This window comes from Podarcis bocagei (assembly GCF_964188305.1).
Source record: "Podarcis bocagei genome assembly, chromosome: 7".
Taxonomy (NCBI): domain Eukaryota; kingdom Metazoa; phylum Chordata; class Lepidosauria; order Squamata; family Lacertidae; genus Podarcis; species Podarcis bocagei.
The window spans coordinates 19,234,058-19,256,925 of NC_138132.1; the positions used below are offsets into that span (position 1 = coordinate 19,234,058).

A 22,868-nucleotide genomic window follows, 5' to 3' on the forward strand; every position below is an offset into this window, starting at 1 on the left:
CTCCAACGTTCTGGGCAGAGAGGAAGTTCCCAGGTTAATGTGCCTTTTCTTCTTTTGTTCATTAATTACTTGAGGGATATCTTGAGTGATTACTTGAGTGATATTCTGAGTACCACTTAGGAGGGTCATTAGGTGTGGATTAGTTGCTAAAGCTTTCGTGTCTTGACCTCTTGAGCTTGTGAAGAGTTTTTCTGAGAAGATAGCTGTACTGCACTTAGTTGTGCTCTGGCTTGGCTTCGTGTATAGGGGCGAGCTGTGGTTTTGTGCCCTGTGCCAGCCAGATCTGTGTAGGGATTGCAGGGGGGTGCAGCATCCGGAGGTGCCACTATGGTTTGGCTAAACAGCCTTTTGCACCAACCAAAAAATAGCCAATATCCTCAGAAACCCAAAAGATAAAATCCAGTTAGAAAACCAAGGGGTCTATGAAATACCCTGCAAAGTCTGCCCAGCCACGTACATTGGACAAACAAACAGACGAATAAATGCACGTATCGCAGAACACAAGAATGCCGTCAAAAAAGAAGAAAAAACTTCCTCTCTTTACCAACACATGAAAGAAACAGGACACGAAATTAATTTTGCAGATTCCAAATTGCTCTTTAACATGGAACATCACCACAAGAGAATAATCATGGAAGCCATCGAGATAGAGAGACACCCTCACAACATGAACAAGCGTGACGACACGTCCCGCCTGCCAGACATCTGGAAATTAGCCCTCCCCACAAAAACCGACACCAGAACCAGAGGCACACAGAACGCCATCTCCAGTCAACCACACCAGACCCAAACCCAGATCCTCTCCACAGATAAATTACAGACACCATCCAGTAGCCAAACCATAGTGGCACCTCCGGATGCTGCACCCCCCTGCAATCCCTACACAGATCTGGCTGGCACAGGGCACAAAACCACAGCTCGCCCCTATACACGAAGCCAAGCCAGAGCACAACTAAGTGCAGTACAGCTATCTTCTCAGAAAAACTCTTCACAAGCTCAAGAGGTCAAGACACGAAAGCTTTAGCAACTAATCCACACCTAATGACCCTCCTAAGTGGTACTCAGAATATCACTCAAGTAATCACTCAAGATATCCCTCAAGTAATTAATGAACAAAAGAAGAAAAGGCACATTAACCTGGGAACTTCCTCTCTGCCCAGAACGTTGGAGGCTATACACCACACCCCCTCAACAGTATTTATAGGAACTCAAACACTGAGACCCTGCTCTGTTCTAGTAACAAGAAGCCGTAAGCACCAGCCTGAAGATGACGAGTGAGACCTCGTCGAAACGTCGCCTAGACACCCCAACTCTTACACGGGAAGACACCCGAAGACACCAAAACCTGCATATATATATATATATATATATATATATATATATATATATATATATATATATTATTAAATTAACTGTTTAAACATAGGTTGTGTTTGCCACTCAGAACATAATAAAAAAGCCTCAGACTATTCTGATCACTCTGATTTCAAGGATGGTGGGGGGGGGGGGGAAATGGAGTCCAGCACAAGCCTATATGTGCACTTGCTTGGAAGTAATTCCCATTGTGTCCAATAAAATGTTACCCCTAGTTCAGCCTTTGCCAACCTTGAATGCCTTCCCAGTGTTTTGGACTACAACTCCCATCAGCCCTAGCCAGCACATCAGGTTGGCAAAGTCTGCCCTTCTTACTGTTCAGGATTCCATCCCTAAATGAGATGGTGATGCACTTTAACCCCTTCCTTTTATTCACATGTTCATAATGATTAAAGCTAGGGCTGTCAATAAAAGAAATACAGTAATTTTGTAAAAACATTTTGGGCAACTTAAAACAGCCTCCTGATCAATGAGGCTTCATTGTTATTTAATCATAATTCATCTTTATTTAAAATGCAGGTGATTTTAATGCAGCTCCTTTTAACTACAAGCTCACTTTTAGAAGAGTTATTTCACTCAAGAGAAAATGCTTCTTCTATGATGATGCTTTGATATAGTCATGCGCCGTTGAAAAACAAATGTCCCCCCATAAGGCTACTTGCTAATTTGAGGAGGGCAATTTTTTTTTTTAAGCAAGACTGCAACTGAGAAGGCTTAAAATGTGCCTTGTGCGCTGTGGTGTTGATGGCTATGCATCCCTGTACATGCATAGCTTTTGTTTTTTAAGTGCATGTCATAATTGCTAATCATGGTTATAGAACATGTGGCAAGGCAGATTATTGGGGGCATAACCAGGATGACCGAATGGAAGGAGTAATAGGGTGGAACAGGAGTAATCCATACTACAGGCCTCACTTTTTGATTCTTTATAAAATAATTCTCTTGGCATGTTCTGGAGGCCATTGGCAAATATTCGTGTTCCCATCCTACATTTCAAAGGCTTTTCACAGGACATAGATGGGAGCCCAGTAGGAACAGTAATGGGGGGGGGGTCCCTTTCTTCATGGCTTGTGGGCGGTATGGATGCGGAGCCAGTGTGGTGTAGTGGCTGGAGTGTCGGATTAAGACCTGGGTTCTAGTTCCTCACAAATCTGACTGCAGTTTGCTCACAAATCTAACTCCAGTTTGCTCTTCACTCCCCTTCTGAGTGTCTCTTAGAATCTCTGGCGTTTCCTCAGGTGACCTGACTCTGGGATTAGGATCCTGTTTCTTCTCATGAGCTGGGAGCTTTCCTGTTTACATTTCCTCTGCTCTAGTAATAGCTTCTGCTGGACAGGAAATGAAAAAACAAAACCAAGAAACCCAACTTTGAAACTTGTTAAGCTGCAGAGACGGTTTCTGTGTCTTTAAAAGTTCAATAGTACAGAGAATATGGATTTTCCTGTTATAGGGTGCTCCAAGACGGGTGCTCATTGTGAGATGGGTACTCTTCATGCATGGAAAGCTTCCCCCCTTTTTTGTAATATTCACCAGATGTCTTTGGCATCAAAACACCAGCCTGTATTTTTTTGCTCATTTAATCTGGGTTATATCCTTTCTGATGAGTAACCACAGTGCTTTTTTCTGGGGGTACACAGGGATACGCATACCCCTAAACATTTTGTGAATCTTTGTACTTTTGTTCATTTACTATATTTTTCCTGATATGAACTATAAAATAATGATTTTGAGTCAAAATGAGAGTACCCCTAAACATTTTTTTAGGAAAAAAGCGCTGAGTAACCACCACCACAATGCGTTGCCAGCAACCATTGAGATATTTCTCAATGACCCATTTGCAAATGAAGGCCCCATCTCCCTAGTCTGGAAGCACCCATAGTCCTGCAGTGATGGGAGAAACTGAATGGTGGCAGGTTGTTGGTTTTTTGTATCCCAGCAAGATCTGGCAGTGGCTGCAGCCACCTTGATAATGATGCTAAGCAAGCCTGGCTCTGCTTAGAACTCCTTTGTATGCCATCTTGAGGTCCATGCAGGACACATGGGAAATAAATGCACTCAATGATTGTTGTTATTTAGTCGTGTCCGACTCTTCATGACCCCATGGACCAGAGCACGCCAGGCACTCCTGTCTTCCACTGCCTCCTGCAGTTTGGTCAAACTCATGTTCATAGCTTCAAGAACACTGTCCAACCATCTCGTCCTCTGTCGTCCCCTTCTCCTTGTGCCCTCCATCTTTCCCAACATCAGGGTCTTTTCCAGGGAGTCTTCTCTTCTCATGAGGTGGCCAAAGTATTGGAGCCTAAGCTTCAGGATCTGTCCTTCCTGATAAATACATTCAATTCTCCGCAACTCTTAAAGACACAGGTCCTCTTAGGGGTTACAGGTGAGCTGGATGTTGTCTGGAGGGTGAAAGCAAGATAGAGGGTTAGAAGGACCAAGGTGGGGAATGCTGCGGATTAAAGCAAACAAGGGCATAGAAATCATCTTGAGTTTTGTTCCTGGGCAACTTGGGAATGGTAGTGTTTAAATCGGGGCCTCGGCTCACAATTGCCTCCCTGCTTCCTTCCAGCACCGGCACCACATCCCCACGTACAACCCCAAGCAGCTCCCCTTCCCTGAGGAAGCGCTTGTTGCAGTTGCCGCCACGACCTCCTCCAGAGTTGTCCCCGGAAGCCATGGTGGAGAAAGGTTCAGAGAATGCGGCAGAGCGGACCCCTCAACCAGTGCACCCGCCCAGCACCCCACTGAACTACCCCCTCAGTGGGCGCAGCTTCATCCGTAATAACAAGGTAGAATGGGTGGGGGCATGTGTGGCGGGAGATGAGAGAAGGTGAACCTGTTTGGGGAACTCTGCTCAGCTTCTGAGGTGGCTCTTAGGGTGCCATCACCGAAGGAGGTTTGGTTGGTGGAACAAGGGAAAAGGCCTTTTCAACTTGGGCACCCAGATTATGGAACGACCACCCATGGGAGGTGCCCCCTTTCAGGCACTTAAGGTTTTCTTTTTCCGCTGGCATTTAGTTGGCCCGTCTGGTTTTCTTTTAAAATTATTAGGCTGTATTTAACTAGCATAAACCAGTGCAAGGACTTCTGTTAGCACAAGGTGGCTTCCCCCTGCTCCTCTTCATATACCAGAAATTAAAACACTAAAATTAATTACATCTTATACCTGTGTAATGAATACTTACGTAACTAAAATTAATGGGCATGCATAAAATTGAATATTGGCCCTTTCCTGATTGAAGTCCACCCCTCATTGGCCCTGTTTTGTCATCCCACTTTGTGTTTTTGTCTGTCCCGGATGTGTCCTTGAACATGTTTGGATGGAGGATAGAGAGGGGTGGGCAACTGCAGGAATTGCCCTACTGCATAAAGGCAAACTTTGCATTAGTTAATCTGCCCACTTTTGCCCTGTGTCCCCGCCGGCCACTGGCATGTGGCCCTTGAAATGTTGCATGGAAGGGAGTGTGATGCTTGGGCTGAAAAAAAGTTCATCACCCCAGGTTAACATGTGGCTTACTCTCTCTCTCTCTCTCTCTCTCTCTCTCTCTCTCTTTTCTCTCTTTCAGAAAATGCAGAGCTGGTACAGTGTAAGTTGTTATTTTTGTTCTTCCATTGGGGTGTACACAAGAATAGAACGCCTCCAGCTTTGGGCCGTTAAGAAGCTATTAAAAGTGCACAGCAATATTGCCAACGTATGAAAAGGCAGGCCTTTCTGGTATCCATCCAAAAAGAGAGAGCTGGAAAGGACATGCATCTCAGTTCACGGCCTTCATGCCACTTAAAGTTATTTGTGACTAAAGCTGCGCTCACACTGTAATTTTAAGACACATGACTTTCTCCTCAGAATCCTGGGGAGTTTACCCCTCAGAGAGCTGCAATTCCCAGCACCCTTAACTCAGCAGCAGTTCCCAGGGTCCTTTGAGGGAAATTGTGTGTATACCAGTATATACCAGGCATAGGCAACCTTGGCCCTCCAGGTGTTTTGGGACTACAACTCCCATGATCCCTAGCTAACAGAACCAGTGGTCAGGGATGATAGGAATTGTAGTCCCAAAAACATCTGGAGGGCTGAGGTTGCCTATGCCTGGTGTATACGTTTGTAAGACTGCAACCATAAACATGGCATTTATTAAGAAGTAAGCCCCTTAGCGGACCAGCTTCTGAGTGTATGTGCCTCAGGATTAGAGCCATAATTCCAGAAGTGAATATCAACACAAAAAGTTGTTGCACTTTTCCCCCCTGATTTTCCAAAAATCCCCCCGGATGCTAATTCTGACATTGGGAAATCCGTCCGCATGGCAACCCTAATGAACTTTCTCCCTTGTGCTTGTTTACTGAGAAGTTTGCCCTATTAAGTTCAATGGAACTTACTCCCTAATATGTGTGATTAGGATTTCAGCCCAAAGCCTTTGGAGTAGTGTGGTCAGCATTTCATGGGTTTGCTTTCATGGTTTTACTTCCTCCACCCCCCCATTACTATTTTTAAAGTATATTTAAAAACCACCAGCTCATTTAAAAAAAAATCAAAATCAAAGCACTGAACAATAAGATAACTGAAACGTCGTAAAACTGCAATTACAAAATCATAGAACACTGTACACATAGATCAGTACTGAGTTACATTAATCCTATGAAAAGTCCTTGGCGATACAAATACATTTCCAGTTGGTGATGAAATATCCGGATGGCAAGTGCTTGGTTTCAATAGGAACAGTGTTCTCGATCCCTGGTGTCACTGCGCCAAAAGCCTTGGTTCACAAAGAAACTCTACGAATACTAAGTCATATTAAGTAAATATTACCGTTAAGTAATATTTACTTAACGACGATTGTAGTTCCTTGTCTTATGAAACTTTTACGGCCACTCTAACTGTGACACCGTTCACACAAATAGCAATCGAAAGATTATTTTTTAAAAAAGTGTAAATAACAAGCATTGCATTGGTAGTGGTGGGGAGCGGAATCTAGATTTGGGACCCCAGTGGGCAGTGTTGCAGTGAGGTTATTAAATTAGGTCCTAGCTGCCCCATATAAGCCATCCCTGTTGGATGTCTGCCCTAAAGCCCTGCCCTTTGTGCCCTGTTGTGGTTCCTGTCTGAATCAGCATCTTGCATCCCTTCATCCTTGTAGCTCAAGGCAGTGCCTGCAGTCTTTCCTCCCCCTTCCATTTGTATCCTGTCAACAACCCTGTGAGGTTGGTAGGCAGAGAGGTTGCTGTGACTGGCTCAAAATTCACCCCGTGACCCTTCATGGCTGAGTGGGGATTCGAACCCGAGGGAGGGAGAGGATATCCTGGAACCTAAAAGGCAGTGTAGGAAATAAATCAGCGCTTTAAACTGGGAGTCTATTTATATTCCCAAGCCATGTTTTAATCACGATGAGCACTTTTTGCATAGACCACAGGCATGGGAATAATCTGAGTATGTAAACAAACAAATGCTCCTTGCAGTTGGAAACCTAGCACAGCAGGGAAGAGGACTGGCTTAGAACCTTTCTGTACCATTGATATGGTAGATTTCTAGCTGTGGCATATTCCTCCCTCACTCAAATGTAGGGACATTAAAATGTGAGGTGTGCAAATGTACCCCTGCCTGCAGTGGTACAGCCCAGTCCCCATTCTGCTCCATGAACAGATCTGGCTAGTCTCATTGAATGAAATGCACAAGCATTTGAGGGGTGGCAAAGGGGAGGGGCAGTGCTTTTTTTCTGGGGGGACGCATACCCCTAAACATTTTGTGAATCTAAGTTTGGCCTCACTGAGGGGCATTATTGCAATAAATAGGAAAATGAGAGTACCCCTAAACATTTTATTTTAAGGAAAAAAGCACTGGGGAGGGGCATGGCTGGTGGTGGGGAACAAGGGTTAGCTAGACAAGACTGTGGGATGGGGCAATACTATCTCTTATTCCTCCCTCCCCCAGATCCTAGAGTTGGAAGGGATCCTACGGGTCATCTAGTCTAACCCCCTGCAATGCAGGAATATGCCGCTGCCCCATACGCGGATCGAACCCGTTTTGCCATTGCCGCTGCCGAGTTTCGTACCTAATCTTTTAATCGGCGTCTTATTTTTTTCTTATCACTCTTCCTACTTCTTTGGGTAAGCTGCCCTGGGAACCTTTCTAGGGGGCAAGATTAAAAAATCATTCGAGCGAAGAAGGCTCAGCCTCGGAATCTTTTCAGTACCAGGCCGACGGGAATCTAGGGAATCATAGGGAAAGACCAAGGCGGTGTCTCTGCGCACGTGCAGAGCGTGAATCCCTCGCCGCTGAGTTTTATCTCTCCGTGTGTTTTGCAACGGCTTCCGGAAGAGGAATTCTTCAGAAGTGAAGCGGGGCGCCGGGGTTGAGGCGGGACGGCGGAGGTCGCCTCCCCTTCGCCGGGGGCAGAGTCCCCACGTGGGCAGGAGATGGTTAACTGCAGCCTGACACCCAGCCCCCTTTTGTTTCCTGTAAGTGACACCCAGGCACCCGCAGCCAATGGCTGGGCGGTGTAACAGGAGCTGCGGAGCTGTCCCTGGGGGAGGCCTCTCCGCGTCTTCGATGGGCTCCAGAAACTTTCCTCCGCCGCCCTCCTTTCACTCTCCCCAGCTCCTCTGCGCCCCCACTTTTACTTCCTCCCCGGCCCTTCTGCACATCCTCCCCTTCGGGATCCGACCCCTGCGAAAAAGGAAGCACGCCCCGACCTCCTCCCGAGCACTTTCCATGACCCTCGGGGCGCCTGCGAGAACCCCACCCCCCTTGCCCCAGCCTGCTCCCTCCCTCTCCTCTCCGATCTTCCTCTTTTGTGCTTCTGCTGTTTTAACCCCATCCTTCCGCTGACACTTTGCCAGCCACGCTCCCCGCCCCCCCCTTTCCACTGTCAGCCCCGTTCTTGACCCACCCACCCCCGTTTTCTGGGCTGATGGTATCGCACCAATCCTGCACCTTGCCTTCTTCGCTGTGTTGGCGCGCTGCCCTTTCTCCACCCCGCGCTGCAACCTGTCCATTCTTGTGCCAGCGCGTTTGCTGAATTTTCTGAATCTAGCGCTGCTGTCTTCCTTTGCGTGCGCCCACCCACCCACCCTGCAACCCACGCTGATGCTGCTTGGAAACCTCCTTCGCCTGCTGCCCTTGCTCCCTGGGTTAAGACGCTCCCTCTGGACAGAGTAAGTGAGATGCCTCGCTCTTCCTACTTCTCTTGACTTTTGCTTAGCACCCCACCACCTCCCTCCTTCCTCGGTTCTGCTTCTTTACCTCCAGGGTGCGTGTAGTTGAACTACTACACCACACTGGGTCTATGTACACAGCTTAAAACGCAGCCTGGTCTTGCCTTGCTCCTCTCTCTTCCTTCTACTACATCAACCCCTAAACAGCTTGGCTTGGCTGCAGTGCATTGCATTTCCTTTCTGAAGCTCTTCTGTAAGCTCTGGGGCCCTTTGTCCATCCCCTGAGGTTATCAGTTGCCACCCCCACCCAGACCCTCCACTCCAACCAGCAGGTCTCTGCAGCCTCAGATAGCAAGGCTGTGTACACACTCCTGTTTACTCTGCATCTAGTGTACTCCCACCCCAGGTTTGGGAAGTGGTGTGTGCATGAGGTTAGCCACAAGCCTTATCTATCCACCCCCCTTGTTTCTTACGAAATACTGCATTTTGATCCATGCATCCCCTCCCCCAAACCAGCTTTGATCCAAACTGAGGAAAATAATGACCTCCGCTGTGTTTTAAGCCGCTAATTACACAGCCCCAGTGTGGTTTAGTAGTTAGAGTGCTGGACTTAAAATAGAGGAAAGAGCCAGGTTGAAATCCTCACTCAGCTGTGAGCCACAGGCGGGTGGCCTTGAGCCATCTAATCTCACAACGTAACCTACCTCACAGGGTTGTTAGAATAAAATGGGGAGGCCCGTGTATACTGTTTGTAGCTCCTTGTAGGAAGAGTGGCATTCTTTTTTTAAGGTGGTGATGGTGGTGGTGGTTATAATACCCCGCCCATCTAGCTGGGTTTCCCCAGCCACTCTGGGCAGCTTAAAGCACATATTTAAAACCAGTAAAATGTCAAATACTAAAAACTTCCTCATACAGGGCTTCATCCAGATGTCTTCTAAAAGTTATGTAGTTCTTTATCTCCTTGACATCTGATGGGAGGGCGTTCCACAGGGCGGGCGCCACCACCGAGAAGACCCTGTGCCTAGTTCCCTGTAACCTCACTTCTCGCAGTGAGGGAACTCCCAGAAGGCCCTCGGAGCTGGACCTCAGTGAATGATGGGGGTGGAGATGCTCCTTTGTGTATACTGGGCCGAGGCCGTTGATGGGAAAATAAAAGTCATCCCAGTTGCTCTCTTATCCCATGCCATAGGATGGCCCTGCTAAACCAATAGCTCCTGCCTCCAGCTCTCTGCATGGTGCTGGAAGTGGGCATAGATAGTTTTCTTCTGAGCTGGGTGCCTCTTGGGCTGAGGGTCCCGTGGGAGGGACAGGAAGGGAACGCTTCCATCCTGAAGGGCCTGGTTGTCTTTGGCAGATGCTGAGCCCCACGTACAAGCAGCGCAACGAGGATTTTCGCAGGATCTTCAAGGGACTGCCTGAAACTGAGCGGCTTCTTGTAGGTGAGAGACAGGAGGAGAAGGGCGGTGCAGGGAGGCTATGCCAAACGGTGGGGTCCAAAGTAGGTGGTGAATGAGGTGTATCAGCAGGCCTACATGTGATGGTTGATAGTGTAGAGCTGGGGTGGGGAGCCTGTGGTGGCCCTCCAGGTGTTGTTGGACTCCAACTCCCATCAGTCCCCATGGGGCCAAGGAAGATGGAAGGACAGCAACTTCTTGAGGGCTTCCACAAACTCTATCTTTGCTGCAGTAGATGATAGAGGAGATCAGAGTTGGTGACAGCCACAGCATGCATTTAAAGCACATGACAGTCCCCAGTACCCTTAACAAACAGCAGTTCCCAGGCTTCTCTGGGGGGAAGCAACATGCTTTAAATGCATGATGAGACCAAAGACTTATTTGAGAACTGGTTTGATGCTTCTCTGTGCAGAGTTACGATTTCTGGAGAATTTGAAAGCACAGGGAGGGCAAAATCCATTTGTCCCATTGTGTGCAAGGGAGGGGAGATAAATGGTTTTTTTGTTGTTGTTTGTAAGTGCAAATTGAAATATATTTCTCCCTTGCAATATTATTACCTGACTGGCATTTTTAAAAGATTGTGCAAAGATTGTGCGCTTCACTTCTCTTGGCCCAGAACCAGGGTGCAAACTTAAGCATGCCTGACATAATGCACATTCAAAGGCAGTTTGTCTCTGAAGGCTCTAGCCTTTGGCTGTGTGAGAGAGATCATTTTGTAGAACGTGTTCTTTTCTAATTTCGTATTTGTCATGATTAGGATGCGAGAGAGGTTTCCTTGCAGTTTCTTGCATTTTAGGTTCTCTTGTCTTTCCTGTCCATCCTTTAAGTTCTCCTGGCTGAGGATTTCACTCCTGTCAAAATGTATAAAGGAATTATAGTTGGAATTTAGATTAGCCCCTACCCTCCCCGTCTGTAAGTATAGATCCAATTGGCCCCGTTCACAGGTTGGAAGAGAAATTCATTGTGACACCCCCGCTTTATTCACAGCCTGATCTCTCCTACATATCTTTTTTCTGCACTAGCAGGCTTGCTGATTCCTATTTCTGGACACCTCATAAATTGCCTCTTTGTGCCAATCAGCACAAAAAAGCTTACAAATGAGCTGAGTGCCAGTTTAATGGTCTAGAGTAGACTTGCTCCCCAAGACACCGGAGAACTGTAGTTTGATGAAGATGCTGGGAGTTGTGTGTGTGTGTTTAAATGCAACCCTTAGCCTAATTTCATGTGGGTATCAAGAAAGGGGGAAATGGGGAAAAGGAGAGAGGCAGGGAAAATGGGATCTCTCTCTCTCTCTCTCTCTCTCTCTCTCTCACACACACACACACACACACACACACACACACGAAGGGAGGTGGCATAAGGAAAGGGGAGTGATGGAGAGAACGAGAAAGGGGTTGCAGAAGGAGAAAAGGGGTGTCCCACCCAGTTTTTGCTCTAGTCGTCCTAACCACTGCCAGCACATGGCTCCCAGCACATTACCCCTGAGGAAATGTGGCCCTTGGCAGAAAGAAAGTTCCCCACTCCTAGGTTAGAGAGTCCTTCACAAAACTGTTGTCCTTTATCCGCAGAACAATGGAACAACTATTAAATCAGTTAAAGCCTCTGGTTTTGAAGTGTCCTGTTTAGTCACCTGCAGCCATTCTGATGTCCTGTCTCTAGAATAAGTGCTCTAAAGGACTGACTGCTCCCGTATCAACCTGCCAGTAAATGGAGGTCACCTGCCCATGCACCCCTCTGGGTGCGCCGTCAGATGTGAGGCAGGGGAGTGACCACAGAGAGGGCGTTTCTGGCTGCTGAGCCTCACATGGGGAGCTCCCTTGGAAATGAGGCGATGCCTTCTTTGTTATTGTTTAGGCACCAGTTTTTTTTCTTCCCCTAGACTTTTTAGAGACGTGGGCTGTTTTTAACCAAGCTTTGCATCTGCTTTGTTACTGCAGCTTTAGTCGCTGTGTCGCTGTGTTTTTATGTGATTGCAACCTACCCCAAAAGAAAACAGTAAGGCTGAGCAATATATTTTGGAAAATGAAATGAAAACAGAGCAGCAAAAGATGAGTGGCAGCGTAAACTGCCGGGATACGCGGAATTAGCTGGTATGACTGACATACCAAGAAACTGAGATGATAAAAGGTTCAAGGAGGATTGGCCATTAGACTATATGAAAAACCATTATAGCAAGATAATTAACCTATCAGGGTGAGAATAACTCAGTTATATCATGAGATAAGGAGAGGGAGAGAGAGAAAACTGAGAAGAACAAGAAGACGTGGATAGGTGGGGAATAGATAGGAAACCATGGAAAGAGGGTGAGGGAAGTGTATGAAAAGATGTACTCTTATTATTATTTCTTTTTGAATGTAACAGTTTATGTATTAATGCTGAATTGTAACAGAAAAGCAAATAAAAAATTAAAAACAGAGCAGCCTTGGGTCAGTGCCCAGCAGCTGTGGCCTTCATCCCCCTTATCAACAGGATTGGTCTCCCCACAAGCCTGCTGCTGCTCCCCCAATCCCCCCCCGACTCTGCCTTGAACCCAAACACTTGCTCTCAGCAGCTGACGTCTCCCCTCTCCTCAGATTACTCCTGTGCGCTGCAGCGTGACATCTTGCTTCAAGGGCGCCTTTACCTATCGGAGAACTGGATCTGCTTCTACAGCAACATCTTCCGATGGGAGACCACGGTGAGTGCCTTGGCAATGTAGCCTAGGGAGAGATGGGTCAGGTACGCAGGCGAGCCCCTTGGCCTTCCCCCCTGCTGCCACTGATCCCTGTTATGTCACTCGTCCGCAACAGATCTCCATCCAGCTGAAGGAGGTAAAATGCATCAGGAAGGAGAAGACGGCCAAGCTGATCCCCAACGCGATTCAGATCTGCACAGAGACCGAAAAGGTGAGCCGAGTGTGTGTGTGTGTGTGTGTGCTTTGGGCTGACTCCCGTGTTATGCACATTCCAGATCTGGACTGGGGAACCTGTGGCTCTCCAGGTGCCTAGAACATAAAAGGAGGCACCTGCTGGAACAGGCCAAAGATCTTTCGAGTCTCCAACATTGGCCAACGGGAAAGGACCAGTGGCCAATTCTGGTGAAGCAGCTGGGATTCTTGCAAATAATTCTAGGCTAGGTAGGCCTTGGTGTGATCGAGCTGGGCATTTCTAGTGATCTTTAGACAAAGGGCGGTGTAGACATTTAGCAGACAATAATAATTTCTAAAATTCTTAAGCCAAGAATGCAGTTCTCCAAGATCACCGAATACAGATTTCTTGAGTTGCAGCTGTTTGTAGATCTTCAGCGTACGTTCTTGCTTTGTAAACGTTATGACACGCTGTTATATTATTTATTTAAATAGTCACAAGCCACACTTCCACCAAAATACAGTAAGACGGTATACGGCATGCAAAACTGAAATAAGACCTCCATCTCCACACGCGCACCCTGCAGGTCAACTTTGACCGGTGGGCGGAGCCACCTACCTGTCAGTTGCTCGTCATCACCATGACATCAGATGGTAAACATTGTGGTAGCACCATCTACCTGTCAGTGTTTGCCCATGGGGGTGTTTGCTGGCCAGCCAATCCAATAATATTTCCCACCTGCTATTTCTGAAGATGCCAGGGACCTTCTATGTCCAAAGCTTGCACTTTCCCACTGAGCTGTGTTCCCACCTGGTAAGGGGGAAGGCGGCTCACCCCTGTGCCAGCTGATATTCTGCTCCCTGTGTGATAGTTGCAGCTTGCTTTGCACAGTTCCGGTCATGGTGCCCTTCCCAACATTACTGAGTTTCCAATGGCCATTTTGAAGCTGTGCATGAGTGCACATGTGCATGAGGAAAACCTGGTTTCTGGAGCTGTGAAGGGGAGCTGTTAGGAAGTGCCCTGCCCTTGTCTTCCTCTTCCTCCTCCTCCTCCTCTGACCTGCCTCCCTAAGGTCTTGGACTTTTGTTCTCAGTGTGAATCTCATGCCAGTGGATATGATCCTAATCATATCTGTGTGCTCCGCTTCCTGCTAACCTTTGTGCCCCAGCAAACATAGAAGCGCAAGGGCACAGGACGTGAGAGATGAGCCTTGTTGCCTCCTCCTGTTCAAAACAAGCTCACAGCCCTAGGCCTCGCCTCCAGCCCACAGTTGCTGGTTTGCACCCTGACCCAACAGTTCCCGTCCTCCTCACCCCACCCTTCAGCTAAAGTTTTATCAGTGTCTGGACAGGCTGTGCTCCGCAGAGATTAATCTCTGCAGAGTGTGCAGCCTTTTATTTTCCTAGGCATCTCCTATGTCCCCTGCTTCTGATACGTTATCTCAGCTAGAGGGGCAATGCCCCGCGAAGGCAAAAGGGAAAAGAACATCGGGTGACTCTCGGGTGTGCCTCTGGAACAGTTCATGTGAGCTAGTTGCCTCTTAACAGCATTTAATTGCTTTTGTTGTACTTAACAGTAGAATCATAGAATCGTAGAGCTGGAAGGGACCCCCAAGATCATCTGGTTCAGCCCCCTGCAATGCAGGAATCTCTTCTAAAGCATTACTGACAGATAGTCATTCAACCTCTGCTTAAAAACCTCCAAGGCAGGAGAGTCCACCACCTTCTGCAGGAAGTCTCATTCATTTCATGCGCTCTGTGGATCTCAGGATTCTAACTGACCTTATCAACTGTTGATAGACAGCTATCAGGATGTAGTCATTGCAGGCAATTAGTCCAGAGCACAAGTGTGGCTAGTAAAAGGGTGAACTTTGATAACAACATTGAGATGAGACAAAGACATAGGTTGGCTGGCTAGATCCTGGGATCCCTGATCCCTGGTGGGCCATTTTGGCAGGTGAATGGACCCCCATAACCTGTCTGATCAAATGGTATCACGTCGACTCATTTCCCACCTACCCCTATGTTGCATGGCAAGCAGTATTGCAAAGGATAATCCAAGCAAAGCAAAACTTTGAGGTTGATAGGTGATGATACCAACACTTGCTTTCTGCACTTTTATCAGCACCCCCCATACTGGGTTCCCCATGTTGTCGGGCTCCCAGCAGTGCCAGCCAGCATGGTCAGTGGCCACAGATGATGAGAGTTGGTGCCCAACAACATCTGAACGACTGCAGGTTCCTCAGCCCTGCTGTGCAACGACAGCATGCGCACAACTTGTAGCTAGAAGCTATGAATATTCACCTTGATCCCACTGATCTTGGGGCACTGATCTCAGGCTCTCTCTTCACTTGCCGTTCCCAGCATTTCTTCACCTCATTCGGGGCCCGTGACCGCTGCTTCATGCTGATCTTCCGCCTCTGGCAGAATACGCTCCTGGATAAGGTAAGAACGGACCCATTGCTCCTGCAGAAGCAACCTAGGATACGGCAGTTTGAAGCTCAGTCCTTGCTATATTTCAGCACTGGAGTTCCAGATCTTGCCATTTTTTATTTTTTTTGTATGTCCCTGTCTCTGTGTGAGTGAAGCCTCTGTGTCAGGACTAAACAGATAAGCCTGGACTGATTTTGCCCTGTTCATCCAAGCTCTTCAACTGCAGTCCTTTTTCTCTTTTCTAATGCTGTGCTCTCCTCCCAGACGTTGTCCCCTCAAGAGCTCTGGCACATTGTCCACCAATGCTATGGCTCTGAACTCGGCCTCACCAGTGAGGATGATGATTACGTCTCTCCCATCGATGAGATCAACGGTTTGGGGTGAGTGTACACTGCCCTGCAGACACCATAATGCCCCCCACTGCAGTGTAACTATAAGGATGTTAGGGGAGATAGGATAAAATACAAGGTTACATTCTACTGAGTCAGGCTAATGGGTGCACCCAGCCCAGTGCTGACTGCACAGATTGGCAGCACCTCTTCAGAGTCTCAGGCGAGGATCCTTCTCCTAGTTCTGTTTGCTCCAAGCCTCTTACCTGGGGGCGCCTGTGCAGCAGTTTTGTCTCATCCCCCTTCCAAGAAGCCCTACCAAATTTGAATCAAGGTGTGGTCCGAGCGTTGCTCACATTCACCCCCATCTTTCTACCCGGACACTGAGGTCCAGCACCGAGGGCCTTCTGGCGGTTCCCTCACTGCGAGAAGCCAAGTTACAGGGAACCAAGCAGAGGGCCTTCTCGGTAGTGGCGCCCTCCCTGTGGAACGCCATCCCACCAGATGTCAAAGAGAACAACAACTACCAGACTTTTAGAAGACATCTGAAGGCAGCCCTGTTTAGGGAAGCTTTTAATGTTTGATGTATTGCAGTATTTTAATATTTTTTTGGAAGCCGCCCAGAGTGGTTGGGAAAGCCCAGCCAGATGGGCGGGGTATAAATAATAAATTATTATTATATTATTATTCTCACTTGTAAGAGAAAGTCTCTTCCCTCTCTCCCAAGATAATGTGTGCACAAGAGAAAGAGAGCATTCACACACCATTAATGTAGAGGCCGTTAATGTGGCCCTCCAGGCTTTGCTGGACTGCAACTCCCTTCAGTAGAATAGGCTGCAGTCTGTGTTTGTGTGTGGTGTTCCCAACAGTTCCTCCAGTTTGCAAATGTGCCCATAGGCCCCAAAAAGTTGGCGAACCCGGGCTCAGGAATGCTGAGTCAGCCCCACCCAGTGGCTGAAGTTGCCACTAAGTTGATTGTGGATATGGGTGGGGGCCCTTGTGCATTCTGACTCCTTTTTTAGGCCAGCCTTTTTCGCCCAGGGCTTCTTTTTCAACCCTCCCTCCTCCTTGTCTCTACATTTCCCTGGCTCTTCTTTCCAACAGAAGCCCAAAAGAGACTGGGGATGTCATTGACCTGAGCGACTTGACTTCCCGCTGCAGCACGGACCTCAAGCTGGACACCAGCCCCCTCCTTGACAAAAGGGACGCCAGTCAGAGCATCAACTCGCTGGCCAGCAGTAGTGACGGGACCACCTCGGTGAGGATGGCGGGGTTCGGATATGGGGGCCATTTGAACATCTCTTCTTGTACCTTTTTGCCAAAATCTGCCTCTCTGTGTTTCCCACCCATTGGTCTCTGGAGCAGCAGAGAACATTCTGGAATCTTCCCCCAGAATGCTCTGCAACATGCAAGGGTTCTGCTGTAGCCCAAGCAACAAAGGAATGGTTCCTTGAGGAAGCTTGAAATACACGTAAAGGTGTAGGAAGAGGCAAGTGGAGGACCGTGGAAAGTTTCCTCACTAATTAAAATAAAACATGTCCAGAAATGAGTGCAAATTAAATCAGATCAAGGGATTTTATCTCACGTAATAAAACCGTTCCTTCCCTGCTTGCTGCCAAAACAGATAAATGTTTCAAGATCTGGAGTATTTTTAGAAGTCCAGTTCTGTGAGATTGCTTTTTTCACGGCCAAAAAGACTCTCTCTCTGTATCTGTAATTGTTGTTTAGTCAAGCCCTACAGAGCTGGGAAATGTCCAAGAATAGCATCCAGAGGGAGCCCTCAAAATGAAGTTGACATACCTAAACACTTCCTGCTAAAATAGTTTTATGATTTTACTTTCCGATAATGTAAGACGTTTCAGGAAAATGACAGGCTTTTGAACTACTTCAGAACACATTCCCTCCCCTTAAAAGGAAACTGAGCTAGAGATCTTGTCTCGAGAATGGCCAGAACTCTGGCTAACTACAGTTCCTGGGATTCTTTAGCATGAAGCCGTGAGGCTAAGATTGGTTTACGACTGATGTGCTAGTAGTTTAGATATGCTCTGAGCCTGTAAGAAAATATGCTACCTAAAGTTTCCAAAGGAGGTAGCTTTGTTAATAACAAACGCCATAAGGAGCTTTGTGGCATCTTAAAGACAACAGATTTATTGTGTCATGGGCTAGAGTCCATTTTATCAGGTGCCACAATCAAACTTGTTAGCAGTCATGATAAATATTTAAAAAAACAACAGAAAGAAAAATGATTGTCAGGATTCCACAGGAAATACACGAGTTTTATTAGAGGTAGGGAAGCGGAACGGTTAAGAAATTGTTATTGCTCAATGCAGCTGCTCAAGATTTAAGCTACCCAGCCATGCCCTTTTCCAAGGTACTCCATTCCATTTCCACTCCTTGGTTTTCCGTTTTCACACTCTCCAGCATCAGTCGCTGTTCTGCAGCACTGAGCAAGCTCATTCCTCTTTTAGCTGTGTCCCCCAACCCCTGATATCTCTGCATGGATTTTGAATTTTGGGTACATAAGAATGGATAGGTTCTCAAAGAGCATGCTTGCTGTTAGCATGTAGGATTCCATGATCTGCGTTTAATTTGCAGCTGTACAAAAATTTAGCTGTACTACATTCCAATTCATGCCATCCAGACTTCTATTGCATGCAAGCTGTCAAAATACCATCAGGCATCAGCTGCTGTCCCTCCACACACACCCCCCGCCAGATGTCAGGTGCTGATGCTCAATGCCAAATACGCAGCCAGTATTCCCATGACTGGAAAACATTTGGAGAATTTTTTGCCCACTCGAAAAAGAGCAAACTCCTCAAGTGTGTCACTAACTGTGCCCATCCACTTCCTTCCAGCTGGCAGAGGACCCAGATGAGAACACTGACAGCCAAGTGGATGCCTCTTCCAGCCACACAGTGACCTCAGCAACAGAACCTCCCAGGGACGATTTGCCACAAGGGCCGCCAATGTCCCCCCTGGAGGGGGACCCACTCCCCAGCGAGGAGCTCCCCACAGACATGAGCAATTCTTCCTCCTCAACGCAAGATGAAGGTGAGGGCAGCCTCCCCCCCCCACTCTCTGTTAAATGGGGTGTGTGTGTGTGTGTGTGTGTGAATTGTCGTATGCAGATAATATGCACATTTGTGTTATGGGCCCCGTGCCCTGACTCTTCTAAGTACCTAGTGGTGCCCCTGCTGCACTTGAAGCAGGCAGAGGGCCTTCTCAGTAGTGGTGGAATGCCCTTCCATCAGATGTCAAGGAAATAAACAACTATCTTGAGTTTCAGAAGACATCTGAAGGCAGCCCTCTTTTAGGAAGTTTTTAATGTTTGATTTTTTAAATCACTTTATTATTATTATTATTAATACAATGGAACCTCGGGTTTCAAACGTGATCTGTGCGGGAGGCATGTTTGCAACCTGCAGCGCTGCGTCTGTGCATGTGTGTGACGCGATTCTGCGTTTCTGCGCATGCGCAAAGCCCAGAAGTAACCTATTCTGGTACTTCCGGGTTCGGCGCGTCTGTAACCCGAAAAGGTGCACCCGCAGTGATCGCAACCCGAGGTATGAGTGTATTCTGTTGGGAGCTGCCTAGAGTGGCTGGGGAAACCCAGCCAGATGGGCGGGGTATAAATAATAAATTATTATTATTATTATTATTATTATTATTATTATTATTATTAAACTCTTTTCTCCTTCTCCTCAAGCTGAGGTGGACGCTTTCTTTTCGGACCTGCCGGGGCGGTTGCTCATCAACACAGTTTATCATGTTGGAGCCGAAAGGCTGCAGCAGATGCTCTTCAGCGACTCCCAGTTCATACACGGCTTCTTGGACCAGCGCAAGTTCACAGGTAAGGAGGGCACGGGGATGCCTGCAAAGCTACATCCTCCCTTGTTATTCAGGAGCAGGGTTTGGGAGGATGTTTCAAGCTGTAAAACAATGGATGCTGCCAATATCTGTCATTCTCCATCACTTAGACCCAAATCCATTTTGCAACACTGTCTTTTCGCCCCGATCCCAATTTACAGGAGGGAGGGCCACAGCTCAGTAACAAAGAGCCTCTGTTTTGCACACAGAAGTTCTCTGGATCAATCCTCAGCATCCTTAGATAGTGCTGGGGAAAGTTCCTAAATGGAATCCTTCAGAGCCTCTTCCATGTTTATATCCTGCCCATCTGGCTGGGTTTCCCCAGCCACTCTGGGTGGCTTCCAACAGAATTAAAAGCACAATAAAACACCAGACATTAAAAGCTTCCCTAAACAGGGCTGCCTTCAGATGTCTTCTAAAAGTCAGATAGTTGTTTGTTTCCTTGACATCTGATTGGAGGGCGTTCCACAGGGCAGGTGCTACCACCGAGAAGGCCCTCTGCCTGGTTCCCTGTAATTTTGCTTCTCGCAGTGAGGGAACCGCCAGAAGGCCCTCGGAGCTGGGTGGAGGCACTCCTTCAGGTGCAGTATACTCGAGGCCGTTTAGGGCTTTAAATATCAGCACCAACATTTTGAATTTTGAAACATACTGGGAGCCAATGTAGGTCTTTCAGGACCTACAGGGCAGGGGGCAGGCGATTCTTAAAAAACTTAGCACTGCATGATTTGTGTATTGATCTTAAAACTTTCACATACTGTTTCCCCCACTCCGTTTTTTTCAAAAGCACAATAACGAAGGAATTCCTCCTCTTGATATGTCCCCTTTTCTCCCGCAGACGTGGCGCTGACTTCGTGGACTGGCGACAACAAGTGCCACCAAAGCCGCATCATCTCCTACACAATCCCCATCACCAACCCGTTGGGCCCCAAGGCTGCAGCTGTAGTGGAGACTCAGGTGTGGATGTGCAAAAGCATCTTCTTCTTTTTTTAAAAGAAGACGGTGGGGGAGGGGAGCGTTCCCTTTTTATAGCGAGCAGACTGGATTTCAAAAAGCCTTTCAGCAATTGCTTCCTCAGAACCGTTGACTAAACAAAGAGCGTGGGGGGGGGGAACGAATAGTAAGTACAGTGGTACCTCGGGTTACAGACGCTTCAGGTTACATGCGCTTCAGGTTACATACGCTTCAGGTTACAGACTCCTCGGGTTAAGAACTTTGCTTCAGGATGAGAACAGAAATCGTGCAGCGGTAGCAGGAGGCCCCATTAGCTAAAGTGGTGCTTCAGGTTAAGAACAGCTTCAGGTTAAGAACGGACCTCCAGAATGAATTAAGTACCGGTACTTAGAATCATAGAATCATAGATTCATAGAATCGTAGAGTTGGAAGAGACCACAAGGGCCACCGAGTCCAACCCCCTGCCAAGCAGGAAACACCATCAGAGCACTCCTGACATATGGTTGTCAAGCCTCTGCTTACAGACCTCCAAAGAAGGAGACTCCACCACACTCCTTGGCAGCAAATTCCACTGTCGAACAGCTCTTACTGTCAGGAAGTTCTTCCTAATGTTTAGGTGGAATCTTCTTTCTTGTAGTTTGGATCCATTGCTCCGTGTCCGCTTCTCTGGAGCAGCAGAAAACAACCTTTCTCCCTCCTCTATGTGACATCCTTTTATATATTTGAACATGGCTATCATATCACCCCTTAACCTCCTCTTCTCCAGGCTAAACATGCCCAGCTCCCTTAGCCGTTCCTCATAAGGCATCGTTTCCAGGCCTTTGACCATTTTGGTTGCCCTCCTCTGGACACATTCCAGTTTGTCAGTGTCCTTCTTGAATTATGGTGCCCAGAACTGGACACAGTACTCCAGGTGAGGTCTGACCAGAGCAGAATACAGTGGCACTATTACTTCCCTTGATCTAGATGTACCACCGTACAGTGAACCTACACATTACGTGCATTTGACTTGCGTGATTTCAACCATATGTGGCTGAAGACAGTCTGGTTGAGGGGAAATGTCTGAAGTCCCAGGCAAGGCTTGCTTGGCTTCTGGGAATTTCCTGCACCATCTTGTAAAAGCCAAAGAGCACGCCAAGTGGGCCTTGCCTTGGAAGGAAGGAAGGCCGAGAGCTCAAAAATTCTTTTCGTGCCAGGTCCACTTGGAGTTACCTGGTGCAAAAAGAGCTTTTTAAAATTTTTATTTATTTATTTGGTTTTTCAGATTAAAATTTTACAGTCACATATCCAACATACAACATAAAAACAAGATTCCGAGGAATCTCTTGGACTTCCTTCTCCCCTTTGTGGGTCTTATTGTTAATCATTTCTTTCTGCATCTTTTATAATAATCCAAATCTTTTACCTCTCCATTGTATCCAAAATGCCCCATTAAACTCCCAAGTGATATTCCAATCCTCCTAACGATTTTAACTGTTTACAGTGGCCTTTAAGATAAGTTATAAATTTTCCCCATTCCTTATTAAAATTTTGGTGTTCCTGATTTCTGATTCTTCCAGTCATTTTAGCCATTTTCGGCATAATCTGTCAACTTGATCTGCCATTCCTGTCTGGCAAAGGGACCCCTGACCGTTAGGTCCAGTCGTGGCCGACTCTGGGGTTGCGGTGCTCATCTCGCTTTATTGGCCGAGGGAGCCGGCGTACATCTTCTGGGTCATGTGGCCAGCATGACTAAGCCGCTTCTGGCGAACCAGAGCAGCGCACAGAAATGCCGTTTGCCTTCCCGCCGGAGCGGTACCTATTTATCTACTTGCACTTTGATGCGCTTTCAAACTGCTAGGTTGGCAGGAGCAGGGACCAAGCAATGGGAGCTCACCCTGTCACAGGGATTCGAACTGCCGACCTTCTGGTTTAACCCACAGCGCCACCCACGTCCCTCTTCTCTGGTAGGGACATACAAAAGGAGCTTTTAAGCTCCTCCACTTTCCTCTCTAGCAAGGTCCCCCCCAGTGTGCCGTGTGAGCAGCGCAGTGGCTCTTGGGCGTGGTGGGGCTGCTCTGACTTCCTATGAGATCTCACAAGATCTCATAGGAGATCTCATAGGAGATCCTATGAGATCTCACAAGAGGATGCTCACCACTTCTGAGAGCCAGCGTGCCTCCGGCCAAAGGATGTGCCAAGCACAAATTACTTCCTCACCAGCCACCTTACAGAAGGCTGACTGGCTATCCACATGTCAACTCCACAGGTTTTCTTTGTCTGTGAGCGATTTTCACATACACAGGTGTCCCTCCACTTAACGCGGGGGTTACGTTCCAGGGCCCCGTGCGCATTAGTGAAATTATGTAAAATTGGGGGACCCTCTAAGCACCCTTTAAACACCCTCCCTGCTGCTCTCTTCGTACTAAAAATACTGTATCCAAAAATATCCACAACCAGAATTGAAGCCCTAGGGTGGGCAGGAGGCCGAAG

At 47.5% G+C, this 22,868-nt stretch overlaps 1 protein-coding gene and 1 long non-coding RNA gene across 6 annotated transcripts in view; one reads left to right on the top strand and one right to left on the bottom strand.

Moving 5' to 3' along the window:
* The window catches only part of GRAMD1A (GRAM domain containing 1A), a 52,648-nt gene that overhangs the window by 16,437 nt on the left and 13,343 nt on the right, over nucleotides 1-22,868 (top strand). For 3 of the 5 annotated variants that reach the window (XM_081203525.1, XM_081203524.1, XM_081203523.1), the window contains exons 2-12: nucleotides 3,944-4,163; nucleotides 4,941-4,961; nucleotides 9,872-9,956; nucleotides 12,545-12,648; nucleotides 12,761-12,856; nucleotides 15,181-15,261; nucleotides 15,514-15,629; nucleotides 16,683-16,836; nucleotides 18,434-18,629; nucleotides 19,285-19,428; nucleotides 20,281-20,399. In XM_081203525.1, the coding sequence (XP_081059651.1) occupies nucleotides 4,050-4,163; nucleotides 4,941-4,961; nucleotides 9,872-9,956; nucleotides 12,545-12,648; nucleotides 12,761-12,856; nucleotides 15,181-15,261; nucleotides 15,514-15,629; nucleotides 16,683-16,836; nucleotides 18,434-18,629; nucleotides 19,285-19,428; nucleotides 20,281-20,399 (1,230 nt within the window). In that variant the 5' untranslated portion in view covers nucleotides 3,944-4,049. Of the gene's footprint in view, nucleotides 1-3,943; nucleotides 4,164-4,940; nucleotides 4,962-7,778; nucleotides 8,518-8,568; nucleotides 8,949-9,871; nucleotides 9,957-12,544; nucleotides 12,649-12,760; nucleotides 12,857-15,180; nucleotides 15,262-15,513; nucleotides 15,630-16,682; nucleotides 16,837-18,433; nucleotides 18,630-19,284; nucleotides 19,429-20,280; nucleotides 20,400-22,868 lie in introns of those variants that run through there. The other 2 variants (XM_081203526.1, XM_081203527.1) reach the window with 2 other exon arrangements.
* On the bottom strand, nucleotides 9,969-17,591 carry LOC308592295. Its single transcript, XR_014010467.1, has 3 exons — nucleotides 16,890-17,591; nucleotides 15,121-15,282; nucleotides 9,969-10,822 (listed from the first exon to the last, which is right to left on the bottom strand). It is a non-coding gene; the product is annotated as an uncharacterized lncRNA (long non-coding RNA).